Below are 12,602 nucleotides of genomic sequence, written 5' to 3' on the forward strand. Positions count from 1 at the left end.
TCATACAGGGTTACAGCATCATTCACCCTTACTGTAAGCCCCACATAGAACAGGCTACGGAGTGTGGTGTGATTCCACTTAGTGTCTGTGGCCCACCTCCAAAACTCCGAGCAATACTTCTCCGCTGGCTGGTTTCCTTGCTGAAGTTGTCTCAGTGTGGACTCAGCCAAGGAGACGCACTTGGGGTCATTGTATATAAAGCCCATCGCCAGAAAGAAATCCTCCACCAACCGAAACTACTAGGAGTCAGACTGGAGAGAAAACGCCCACGCTTGGGGGTCCCCCTGAAAAAGCGAGATTATCCCCACACGTCGCTCCTCTGTACCTGAGGAAACCGGACGTATCCTGAAGTACAGTTTACAGGCCTCCCTGATAACCACAAACTTGTCACACCCCCAGAGAACCTGTCAGGCAAAGCGATCTTGGGCTCCATTGCTGTGTGCCTGGGAGTCACGGACACCAAACCTGCTGTGTTAGGGTGCTGTAAAATGACAGTGCGTAGATCTGCCACCTCCACGCTGAGCTGCTTCAGTTGCCCTGTTAGAGCAGTTATAGGATCCATAATGGTTCAAAAATATGGTTTCGGTCAGAGTTAATATCATGACTGTAGTCGGGTGTCCTTGACTGTACCGAACACTAGGGGCGCCCTAGTTCGCCCTGTTCCCAGGATTACATCTGATGGTGAAAATGCTGGGGCCACGTACCTTGCCTTAGCTTCTGAATCTGTCCTCAGTCTGTACCCTTCCCCACCCAGGAAAGAGGGGAGTAGTAGTGTATCGTAATACACCAACCAGACTAACAAGGTAATACGAACAGGGATAATGAAAAATATCAAACATACAAATATACTGACATATAGCAGAGGAATGCACCTAGGAGTGGAGGATGGGGTTAAACCAAACTAGCAGAAGAAAGTGAATTATCACACACCCTAAACCAAGCAACAGTCACATATAAATCCACCAAATGCCTTCTCCAATAATAACCAACAACCTCCACCATGTAGCATAAGCTAACTCTGACATTGAGTGCCTGCCAGGACCCAGATTATATAGGAGATGGGAGTGGCTAACAGTGCACAGCTGAGAGCCTTAATGCTCCAGGAACAATCAACTGAGCAGATTAACCCCTGCACTGCTAAAAGAAATTTACACCATTTAATATGAAGGTGAAATGCTCCTAGTCAGTGCAGGAGTAGGAGAAATCAGACCTTGTGGTCTTCTGGCTCCTCTATGTCGCTGTAAACCCGTGATGCTGGGTCTCCTGTAGTGATCCTAGACACATGCTTACTGTAGTAATCTCAGTCCTGGTCCTACTGTAGTAATCCCAGTCCTCGTCCTACTGTAGTGATCCCAGTCCTATTCATGCTGTAGTAATCCCTGTCCTGGGCCTGCTGTGGTGATCAGAGTCATGGGCCTGCTGTAGTTATTCCAGTGCTGGGCCTGCTGTAGTGAACCTTGTCCTGGACCTGCTGTAGTGATCCCAGTCCTGTTCCTGCTGTAGTAATCCCAGTCCTGGGCCTGCTGTGGTGATCAGAGTCATGGGCCTCCTGTAGTGATTCCAGTGCGGGGTCTACTGTAGTGATCAGAGTCCTGAGCCTGATGTAGTGACATGATTCCTTCACTTGATGTAATAGGGTTCTGCAAAACAACAATGGGAAGATCTGTCACCTCCAGATTGATATGCTGCAGTTGCTCTGTCAGAGCAGTGATAGGATCCATAATGGATCAGAAAATGGTTACGGTTTGTCACAAACGTGATTTGTGGAACCACTGTGCCACGGGCCGCAGAGAGCCTGGAGGGGGGGCGTAACTAAGTGAACACCGGGCTGTTCACTAGAGCCTCTAATGGTGAGGTTAGACTTGGCTCCCAATGTATGCCAGGTGCCACTCCAGGACAGACCAATGGACGCGCAGCAGCTTCTATCAGAGTGGAGCTGACCAAGATTGTATCCGAGTACAGCAGGCAGAAAATACACTAGAGTGCAGCAGGCAGGATTGCATCTAAGTGCAGCAAACATGATTTGCACTTGAGTGCAGCAAACAGGACTTGTACTGGTATGCGACCTTACACCACATAAACTGTAAACAGGAAGTTTGCTTAGGCACCTCCCCAGTGGGGAGAAAGCAATATATACATATGTAAGAGGGGGTTAGGACGGTAGTCGTAGCCGAGGACACCGGGGCTCTGGTGTCCTGACCTCACACAGAAAAACCTTCAGCTTCTACCAGCGTACCTGTTCGAGGTGCTGGTCCACCATCAGGGATTCCACAGTGGTGCGACCCAGCTCCTGCACTCTTGGTTCCAGTGCTCAGGGTTGAAATAACGGACACAGATACCGGTTCTGATGCCAAATCAGCGGTTTTACTTTCTTCAACGGTCCTGAACACATCAGTTACATTGCAGTTCACACAGCCTTCCTCCTGAACTTTCCCTTGCTTACTTTCTACATCCTCACGCACATTCCGCGGTAGTAGCGCCCTAGGCGGTACCACAGCATCACTCCAGCGAGACCTCAAGGTATTGGGGATCCCATTCATCCACTTCTCAGACTTGCAGGCTTCACCCCTATTTAAGATCTGTCACATGGTGAATACTCTGTGCCCTGCACGACTCTTGGACCACTTTTTCCTTTCCATTCCTGTTGCTGTCATAAACTGTAATTTCCGCGGGTGCTCCAATCTTATACAGCACCCGTCTGACTGTGCCCGTGCTTTTCTGCTTCTCCACATTGTTGCGCAGCTGCTATGGCGTCCTGGGCTTAGAGCCCTTGTGGACTTGTCGGATGTGCTCGCCTTCTGACATATTCCTATCACCTATGCTTGCTTAACCCATAGCAGCTCCTCCTACAGTTAACCCTTATGTGAACTACCTATCAGCTATACTTAACAAGGCCCACTAGTATACCCCCATCTAGTGACCCACAACAGAACTGCGCTTACCCAATGTATGGAACTATATACTAACAGTGCCCTCCACTATTGAACCCAAATGATGCACTGGCTTACCCTAATCTAAGCATTAATATACAACATAACACAATATGTTACATCATGGTAACACATAATGTGGCAGTACCAATGAACAGGAGGTAATACACCGTATTATAGCGGTACGAAAACATCATAAAACCTGTACATTATTCACAATACATATTAATATTAGAACTCCTTAAAGGGGAGGTAGCAATCATGAGATATTCTGCTTAATCCCTTACACATAATGACCCACAGCTATTGGCTTGGGAGGAAATAGCAAGTGCATGCGCTGGCCCTTTAAGAGGGTGGGAGTGCACGCGTGTGTGCCCCAAGGACATGGCCATAGGACTGGCTGGAAGCATGCAGAGCATGGGGAAGGGAAGAACTGATCGTAGCACGGGTAAGTGAAGAGACACGCCGGAGACCCTATATGTCAGAGTAGGACTCTGTCAGAGTAGGACTCGGCGTGGTGATAACAGTACTCTACCTTTACACCCCCTCTTCAGACTATTGAGGAACTTCCGGAGGCGAATAGCAGTGTGAATGTTCTCCTTAAGCTCCCAAAATCTCTCTTCGTGACCAAATCCCTTCCAGTCAACGAAGAAGAAGGTCTTGCCTCTCACCTTCTTCCTGGCCAAGATGTTCTCCACTTCAAAAACATCATCCGAGGCTGTTGGCATGGGCGTGGTACAGGGATCCTTGAAGAAGGAACTCAGGAAGACTGGCTTTAGTAGAGATACATGGAAGGAATTTGGAATCCGTAAAGAAGGAGGCAACTTCAATTTATAGGAAGCCTCGTTGATACGGGTGAAGGAGGCTTCTAAAGTGGCTTTGGTGTTCTCCCACAACTTCGCAAAATCCTTGGAGAGGACATCTGTCGCAGGGACATAAGAAGGAACTGTCACCAGGAGGGGAACCTCGGGTTGCCAGCCGAACATAATGTAGAACAGTGATTCTCCCGAGGCTTCACCAACGTGATTGTACGAGAATTCAGCCCAGGGATGCAACCTCACCCAATCATTATGGTGGGGATTGACAAAGTGCTGCAGGTAATTGCCCAGTATCTGGTTGACACGTTCCACTTGCCCATTGGATTGGGGGTGATAGGCCGATGAAAAATCCAAGGCGATAACCATATGCTTGCAGAGAGCTCGCCAGAATCTGGAAGTGAACTGCGAACCTCGATCAGACACAATGTAACAAGGAAATCCATGGAGTCAGAAAATATGTTTTATGAAGCAGTCAGCCAGTTCAGGAGCGGATGGAAGAGCAGACAACAGGGAAAAGTGCGCCATTTTGGAGAAGCGATCCACGACTACCTAGATGATGGTGCAACCTTCTGATACTGGCAAATCCGTAATGAAGTCCATAGCTATGTGCCGCCATGGACCAGATGGTATGGGTAACAGCAGAAGAGAACCGGCAGGAAGTCGTCTGGGGATTTTATTGCGGGCACAAATCAGATAGGCAGCCACGTAAGCGTAGACGTCTCACCTCATGGACGGCCACCAGTAGTGGCAAGAAATCAACTGTAAGGTCTTCCTTTGTCCCGTGTGGCCAGCCACCTTGGACGAGTGGCCCCAAGGCAAAACTCACTCTTTCTCGAATTCAGCCACAAGGGTCTTCCCTGGGGGAATTCGTGACAGACTGACTGGAGCAACAGTGACCATCTTGGATGGTTCAATGATAAACTGTGGATCCTTGATCCTCAGACAGAAAAGTGCAAGAGAGGGCACTGGCTCTGACATTCTTTTCACCGGACCTGAAATTTAAAAGAAAGTTAAAGCGATTACAAAACAAAGACCACCTAGCTTGGCGTGGATTAAGTCTCTGGGTGGACTGGAGATACATCACAACCTGCCCCCTATCTAAGGATATTGTCTCTACCTGCCCCATATTTTAGGGCAATGTCCCGATCTGCCCCATATCTGAGGATAATGTCCAAACTGCCCCATATCTGAGGATAATGTCCCAACTGTCCCATATCTGAGGATAATGCCCCGACCTGCTCCATATCTGAGGATAAGGTCTCGACCATCCCCATTTTTGAGGATAATGTACCCGACCTGCCCCATATCTGAGGATAATGTCCCAACTGCCCCATATTTGAGGATAATGCCCCGACCTGCTCCATATCTGAGGATAAGGTCTCGACCATCCCCATTTTTGAGGATAATGTACCCGACCTGCCCCATATCAAAGGATAATGTACCCGACCTGCCCCATATCTGAGGATAATGTCCAGCCCTTCCCCATATCTGAGGAGAATGTCCCAATCTGCCCTATTTCCAGGGATATTAACCTCAGCTTGACGGCCATTATGTAAGTTTCCCTTGTATTATAGGGTTATTATAAGTCACAGGATAAGGAGACCTCCCGTGAAGCTTTCAGCACTTGTAGAAGATGTGGATTTGAATTGTCTGCAGACTGTTTGTGATCCCGACTCTCCATCGTCTGATGTAAGTGTGCACTGGTGATAATCTTGCCTTTCCTCTCTAATTACAGGTGTTTCATTATTCATACACGGCCTCCTACGTGATCTACAACATCCACACCAGGTGCGTGCTCAGCTCCACTGATCTCTGACCAAATATCAGTTTCTACATCCACAATGTTGTGTAATTGTGTTTCAGGGAGGTTTGGGAGCTGAACCCTCCAGAGGTGGAGGACTCGGTGCTGCAGCATGCTTCCTGGGGGGTGCAAGGGCAGCAGCTGGTAAGATCCTGTGCAATATTCTCATATATCCATCGTCACTCCCACACCTTATCCTGCACAACACATAGAAACATCAGTACAACTGTTAGGCAAAGGATGACGGGGCGCTTGTGAGCTTCTCAGAGTCGCATTGGGCCCCAGGGCTAATTTAGAACAAAGCCCACATTAAAACAAAGATATGGTCCAGGCTTCATAGAATCATATGTATAACAGCAAGTAAGATAAAATATAACTTTATTCGGTCGTCCATGACAGCACCACCTGAGAGAGGGATCCGCCCTTCCTAGGAACAGGAAAACCTACAGATACAAAAAGGGCGGCACCTCTCCCACGCATCAGTTGGTTTCCTGTTCCTAACAAGGACAGAACTCCCTACAGATCGTCCGTCATGGATAACTGAATTCCCAGGCCAGCGGACCGACTCAGGTAGCGGGGGGTTCTCCTACCTCGGTCTCGCTGGGGGCCCTGGATGCGCCACGGTGGGTCCGGGTAGGATTTCCACGGCAGTGGTAAGAGCAGGCGGAGACAGGGTCCGGTGGGCGCCTTCTCCATGGGACCGGTGAGGTAAGCGGTGTCCCCCTGTGTCTCCTTTCCCCGGAGCGGTCCGTTCGGGGCGCCGCCGGCGGTGTCCCACAAAGGGAGCGGACGGTTCCAAGCCGGCGGCGCAGTGCTAGCCCCTTGCCGCGCGTCCCCGCGGCCTCTGTCACGCGGCGGAAGTGACGTGGCGGAGGGGCGGGGCCTAGCGCCGAAACCGGAAGTCGGATGCCGGTCGACTTCCGGTTGTTGTGGACACGCGCCGATGCGCGCCCGCCGCCTGACAGGCCTGAAGGGGAGGGGGAGGATCGCGAGGCGGTCCAATGGGGGGCCCGAACACCGGACGGAGTTCCTGCTGAACCGGAGGGGAAGCCTTCTTAAGACAGAAGGCATTGCTGCTGAGGTGCTTCTGGAGGCCCAGCGATGGACACAACAGAAGCCCCCATGGACCCACAAGAGGTGCAGCCCGTGGCAAAGCACCCCAGTGACCAGCCTAAGGGGCGGAAGGAGGGACGTTCGAGTGGACAGAGCCACAGTAGTTCCTCTAGGCCAAAGGATCCTCCTGCAGCCCCCCATGATCTGGTACCTGTCCTCATCTGCAAGGGTAAGAGATCTGCGAGAATGTACCCTGATGCAGTGTCCCCTTATGTTTTTTGATTCTCAGGGGAAGAAGGCCACAGGGAAGCAGAAGCACAAGGAATGTGCCCTCTGTAGTTGCCCCTTACCAGATGGCCACCCTAAGAGATTGTGTCAGTCTTGCGTGAGACAGACGGTAGGGACGGAGATTAGGGGTAGAACGTGAGTGGAGTATCAGACTCTTACACTCTTCCCTATTTATGCAGGTAGCGGAAGAAGCTCCAAGCTTCGCTACAGACCTGAGGCAATTAATCAGGACTGAAATAAAAGCCCTATCAAAAGAAGATTCTTCTAAAAGAAGACGGGCTAGTGTTTCAGGCTCAGAATCTTCATTCGGCCCTAGGAGGGAAGATATCTCCTCAGAGTCCTCGGCCTCCTCTTCTTCTTCCGAAGAGGATTCCAGCCGGTTCTGTTTTCCCTTGGACCAAATGGATAAATTAATTAAAACCATAAGGTCAACCATGGGGGTAGAAGAAAAAAAGACAGAACTGTCTGCTCAGGACATTATGTTCGGGGGTCTAGACCCCAGAAAGCAAAGGACTTTTCCATTAAACGAAAGAGTCCAGAGCCTGATAGACAGGGAGTGGAAAAAAATGGAAAAAAGGGGTTCTATGCCGCCTGCTTTCAAGCGAAGATACCCCTTTGAGGACCCAATAGTAAGTCGATGGGATAAGGCCCCCAAGCTGGATGCAGCGGTAGCTAAGGCCTCCAAAAAGTCATCTATACCCTTCGACGATATGGCCTCCCTTAAAGACCCCCTAGATAAAAAGGCAGATTCCTTTTTAAAGGGCACATGGGAGATGTCAGCAGGCACCCTAAGGCCAGCAATAGCAGCCACGTGCACAGCCAGATCCATGATGGTTTGGCTGGATCAATTGGACTCCCAGCTAAAGGATGGAACCTCGCGAGCTTCCATCCGTAAGTCTCTTCCAATTATCCAGAATGCTGCTGCCTTTCTGGCAGATGCCTCGGCAGACTCAGTAAGAATGGCGGCCAGGTCTGCAAGTTTGTCTAATTCGGCCCGAAGAGCCCTCTGGTTAAAATGCTGGCCGGGAGATATCCAAGCCAGGTCCCGTCTCTGTTCTATCCCCTGTGAGGGTGAATACTTGTTCGGCCCCGTCCTAGACGAACTGTTAGAGAAAGCCGGGGATGAGAAAAAGAAATTTCCGAGTCTGCCGAATACATCCTGGAGACATCCCTTTTCTAGGAAAGGGTATTCCCGCAGGAGGCAGGCCAGAGATCAGAACAGATGGGACAACAAGAAAACCAGAGGTACGGGCTTCATGTTCGGAGGAGGGGGGCGCCAAGAAGGTCCATCACGGGATAATAAGAAGCCGCCCCAATGACTAGTGGCTCCGGTAGGAGGAAGATTATCTGCCTTCTACCCGGCCTGGGCCAGAATCTCAAATAGCAGCTGGATACTGGGGGTGATAGCTACAGGACTGCACCTAGAGTTCTCCTGTGTTCCCCAATTCGGTTCAGGGTAACTCCGCTCAAATCTTCCCCGCTAGAACAAGCTGCCCTGGAGACCGAGGTCCTCGAGCTACTGGACAAAAAAGTCCTGACGAGAGTTCCAGAGGAAGAGAGGGGGAAAGGCTTCTATTCCCCCCTGTTCTTGGTCCGTAAACCGGACGACTCATTTAGGGCTATATTTAACCTCAAAGCCCTCAATAAATTCCTGGTCGTACGTCCGTTTAAAATGGAAACAATTAACACCGCAATAAAAATGCTGTTTCAAAACTGCTTCATGGTGGTCCTAGATCTGAAAGACGCTTACTACCATATACTTATATGTCTAGCACACCAACCTTTCCTTAGACTGGCGGTTCAGTTGGAGGGGTCAATCCAGCACTTCCAGTACGCGGCCTTACCCTTCGGGGTGGCAGTTGCGCCCCGAGTATTCACCAAAGTGATGGCAGAGGTGATGGCCCATCTGCACAAGCTAAACATTCTAGTTGTTCCCTATCTAGATGACCTCCTTATAATAGGCAGTTCAGCCGAGCAGTGTTTAGAACAATTACAGAAAACAATGGCGGCTCTAGAGCGGTTGGGATGGCTACTTAATATCAAAAAATCCCGTTTGCAGCCATTAAAAATTCAACAATTTTTAGGCCTAACCCTAGATTCTAAAAAGCAGGAATGCCGTCTGCCCCCAGAGAAGCTGCTGCACCTGCATGGCCGGGTCCTGAACGCTTCCAACAACCCCTCCATGTCCCTCAGGAAAGCCATGTCCCTGTTGGGTTCCCTCTCGTCCTGCATTCCCGCGGTCCAGTGGGCCCAAGTTCATACAAGAACTCTACAGGGCGAAGTTTTATGGTATCAGAGGATTCTTGGGGGTAACTTAGAAGGTCGACTGACCTTATCCAGAAACACAATAGAGTCCCTGGAGTGGTGGCTAGAAAGAAATAACTTGTCTAGAGGGGTCCCTTGGGAGTATAACATTACCCGCGTGGTCACCACGGATGCAAGTCCTTCCGGTTGGGGGGCGCATATGGAGGAAATTCTGGTCCAGGGCCTATGGGAACGGGATCAGATACAAATGTCTTCTAATTTGAAAGAATTGACAGCGGTAGTACACGCAGCTAAAGAGCTCCTTATGTATCTACAGGGCCCTCACGTACGAGTTCTCTCGGACAATCGAGTGGCCGTGGCCTATATCAACCACCAAGGAGGAACTCGATCCAAAACTCTGATGAATGTAGCAGGACAGTTGTTCCAGCTAGCAGAGCGGCATTTTTTATCTCTCACGGCTCTTCACATAAGAGGAAAAGAAAACGTCGCGGCAGATTTCCTAAGCCGCAATCTGTTAAAACAAGGAGAGTGGGCCTTAAACACCTCCATTTTCGTTCAGATTGTGCAGAGATGGGGTCAACCAGAGGTGGATCTATTCGCCACCAAGGAGAACTCGAAAACGAGACAGTTTTGCTCCCTAAATCCCAGGGAGACTCCTCTGGCAGTAGATGCGCTACTGATAAAATGGGACTTCAGGCTAGCCTACGCCTTTCCTCCCCTATCTCTACTTCCTCTGGTGTTGAGGAAGATCAGGAAGGACAGGGCAAGGGTCATAGTCATCGCCCCGTTCTGGCCCAGAAGAGCATGGTTCTTGAACCTCAGGATCATGTCGGTAGACGATCCTTGGGTTCTCCCGGACATCCCGGACCTTCTGTCCCAGGGCCCGGTCTTCCACCCTCAGGTGGCTGGCCTACATCTCACGGCGTGGAATTTGAGCGGTCACTGCTAAAAAGTAAAGGCTTCTCCCCAGACCTAATTGACACTCTACTAAAAAGTAGGAAAGTGGTGACAACTAAGATTTACGTCAGAATTTGGAAAAGATTCCTCCAAAGCTCAAATATAAATACTGATGATTCCGTCCCTATAGGCCAGATCTTGGAATTTTTACAAAAAGGGCTGGACCTGGGTCTCTCCACCAGTACCCTTAAAGTACAGGTATCCGCCTTAGGGGCCCTCTTTAGCTGCAACATCGCGGCTAATTACTGGGTCAATAGGTTTATCAAAGCAGCGAGTAGATCCAGACCAATAATAAAGAATAGACTCACGCCATGGGATTTGAACCTAGTCCTCACAGCTATGACAGAAGTGCCATTTGAACCCATCTCGTCAGCCTCTATTAGGAGCCTGTCCCTCAAGATAGCTTTCCTGATAGCCATAACGTCAGCCCGTAGGGTAAGCGACATTCAGGCATTGTCTAGGCGCCCACCTTTTCTTCAGGTAAAAGAGGATAGGGTAATACTTAGACCTGACCCAGCGTATTTACCAAAAGTAGCCTCCAGCTTTCATAGGTCGCAGGAAATAGTCCTTCCATCCTTCCTCCCTAAACCAACTAATGAGAAAGAGGAGAAGCTACACACTTTAGATGTTAGGAGATGCCTCTTGGAGTATCTAGCGGCTACCGATCTCTGGAAGAAGGACAATGCCCTCTTTGTCTCCTACCAAGGCCCTAGGAAAGGTCTTAAGGTGTCCAAAAGTACACTAGCCAGATGGATTAGAGAAGCAATCTCGTTAGCTTATACCTCAAAAGGTAGAGTAGCTCCGGAGAAATTGAAGGCGCATTCCACCAGAGCCGTGGCAACCTCGTGGGCCGAGAGATCGGAAGTCTCCATCGACCAGATTTGTAAGGCGGCCACTTGGTCCTCTCCGAGCACTTTTTATAGTCATTATAGGCTAGACTTGGGTGCTTCTGCAGACCTCTCCTTCGGTATCAGGGTTCTGCAGGCTGTAGTCCCCCCCTAAAGTAGTGATTACTCTCTGTAATTCTCTCAGGTGGTGCTGTCATGGACGACCGAATAAAGTCTTAGTTACTCACCGGTTAACGGTATTTTTCGGAGTCCATGACAGCACCCATAGATTCCCTTCCCTTAGTCAATTTGGGTGTGCACGTCTTCCCTTTGTACATATCCACGGGTGATAAAGATTTAAGTATTAATATTGTTGTACATATAATCATGCATTAACCTTGGAGGTCCTCTTTTATGCTCTGTAATCCAACTGATGCGTGGGAGAGGTGCCGCCCTTTTTGTATCTGTAGGTTTTCCTGTTCCTAGGATCCCTCTCTCAGGTGGTGCTGTCATGGACTCCGAAAAATACCGTTAACCGGTGAGTAACTAAGACTTTTAATACATGACTCTAAAAAATCAAACCTAAAGTGTCACCAAAAAATGATTAAAATGAGATGCCCATACATTGGGTAATCCCAAAGGGATAATTGAATACACCCAAAAGCATCAGATAGGAATATAGAATGCAGCTAATGTAATATCCAAACAGCAATCTATATATATTGGATACAGCATAAAAAATAGCAGCAAATTGCCATAGCCAATTGCACTTATATGTTTATATACTGGCTAAACCAAAGGAGGGGGAAGAGGTTCATAGCCACAAAAAGATGAGAATAATAAAAGGAACAATCTCACCAATATTTTGCAGACGGTCAGGAGTCTCCAGGGATACTCATCGTACATATGGATAGGCAGCAGTGGGAGTACAATACCCTGTCACAACCCTCATAAGCTGACCATTACCTGATCCCCAGACTCCTGCCCTAACAAGGGCAGTCCACAACTAGCCCTAGATTGCACAAGCCCTACACTTTCCCTTCAAGGAGCGTCCCAACGCGTTTCATCCAAGTAATTCTTCAGGGGACTAACTTGTTCAAAAGTGCTACAGTGCTAAAGCTAAGAGATACATCCTCCTGCTCTCAATAGACAGCAGATAGTATTGAGGGCAGGAGGATGTATCTCTTAGCTTTAGCACTGTAGCACTTTTGAACAAGTTAGTCCCCTGAAGAATTACTTGGATGAAACGCGTTGGGACGCTCCTTGAAGGGAAAGTGTAGGGCTTGTGCAATCTAGGGCTAGTTGTGGACTGCCCTTGTTAGGGCAGGAGTCTGGGGATCAGGTAATGGTCAGCTTATGAGGGTTGTGACAGGGTATTGTACTCCCACTGCTGCCTATCCATATGTACGATGAGTATCCCTGGAGACTCCTGACCGTCTGCAAAATATTGGTGAGATTGTTCCTTTTATTATTCTCATCTTTTTGTGGCTATGAACCTCTTCCCCCTCCTTTGGTTTAGCCAGTATATAAACATATAAGTGCAATTGGCTATGGCAATTTGCTGCTATTTTTTATGCTGTATCCAATATATATAGATTGCTGTTTGGATATTACATTAGCTGCATTCTATATTCCTATCTGATGCTTTTGGGTGTATTCAATT

At 49.0% G+C, this 12,602-nt stretch overlaps 1 protein-coding gene across 3 annotated transcripts in view; it reads left to right on the forward strand.

Annotated features, from left to right (window-relative positions):
* The window catches only part of DPP10 (dipeptidyl peptidase like 10), a 763,146-nt gene that overhangs the window by 281,128 nt on the left and 469,416 nt on the right, over window positions 1-12,602 (forward strand). For all 3 annotated transcript variants that reach the window (XM_073563825.1, XM_073563827.1, XM_073563826.1), the window contains 2 exons: window positions 5,484-5,536; window positions 5,612-5,693. In XM_073563825.1, coding sequence (XP_073419926.1) covers window positions 5,484-5,536; window positions 5,612-5,693 — 135 coding nt within the window. The remainder of the gene's footprint in view (window positions 1-5,483; window positions 5,537-5,611; window positions 5,694-12,602) is intronic.

This window comes from Dendrobates tinctorius, unplaced genomic scaffold, assembly GCF_039654945.1.
Source record: "Dendrobates tinctorius isolate UK_male_01 unplaced genomic scaffold, ASM3965494v1 ptg000403l, whole genome shotgun sequence".
Lineage (NCBI taxonomy): Eukaryota > Metazoa > Chordata > Amphibia > Anura > Dendrobatidae > Dendrobates > Dendrobates tinctorius.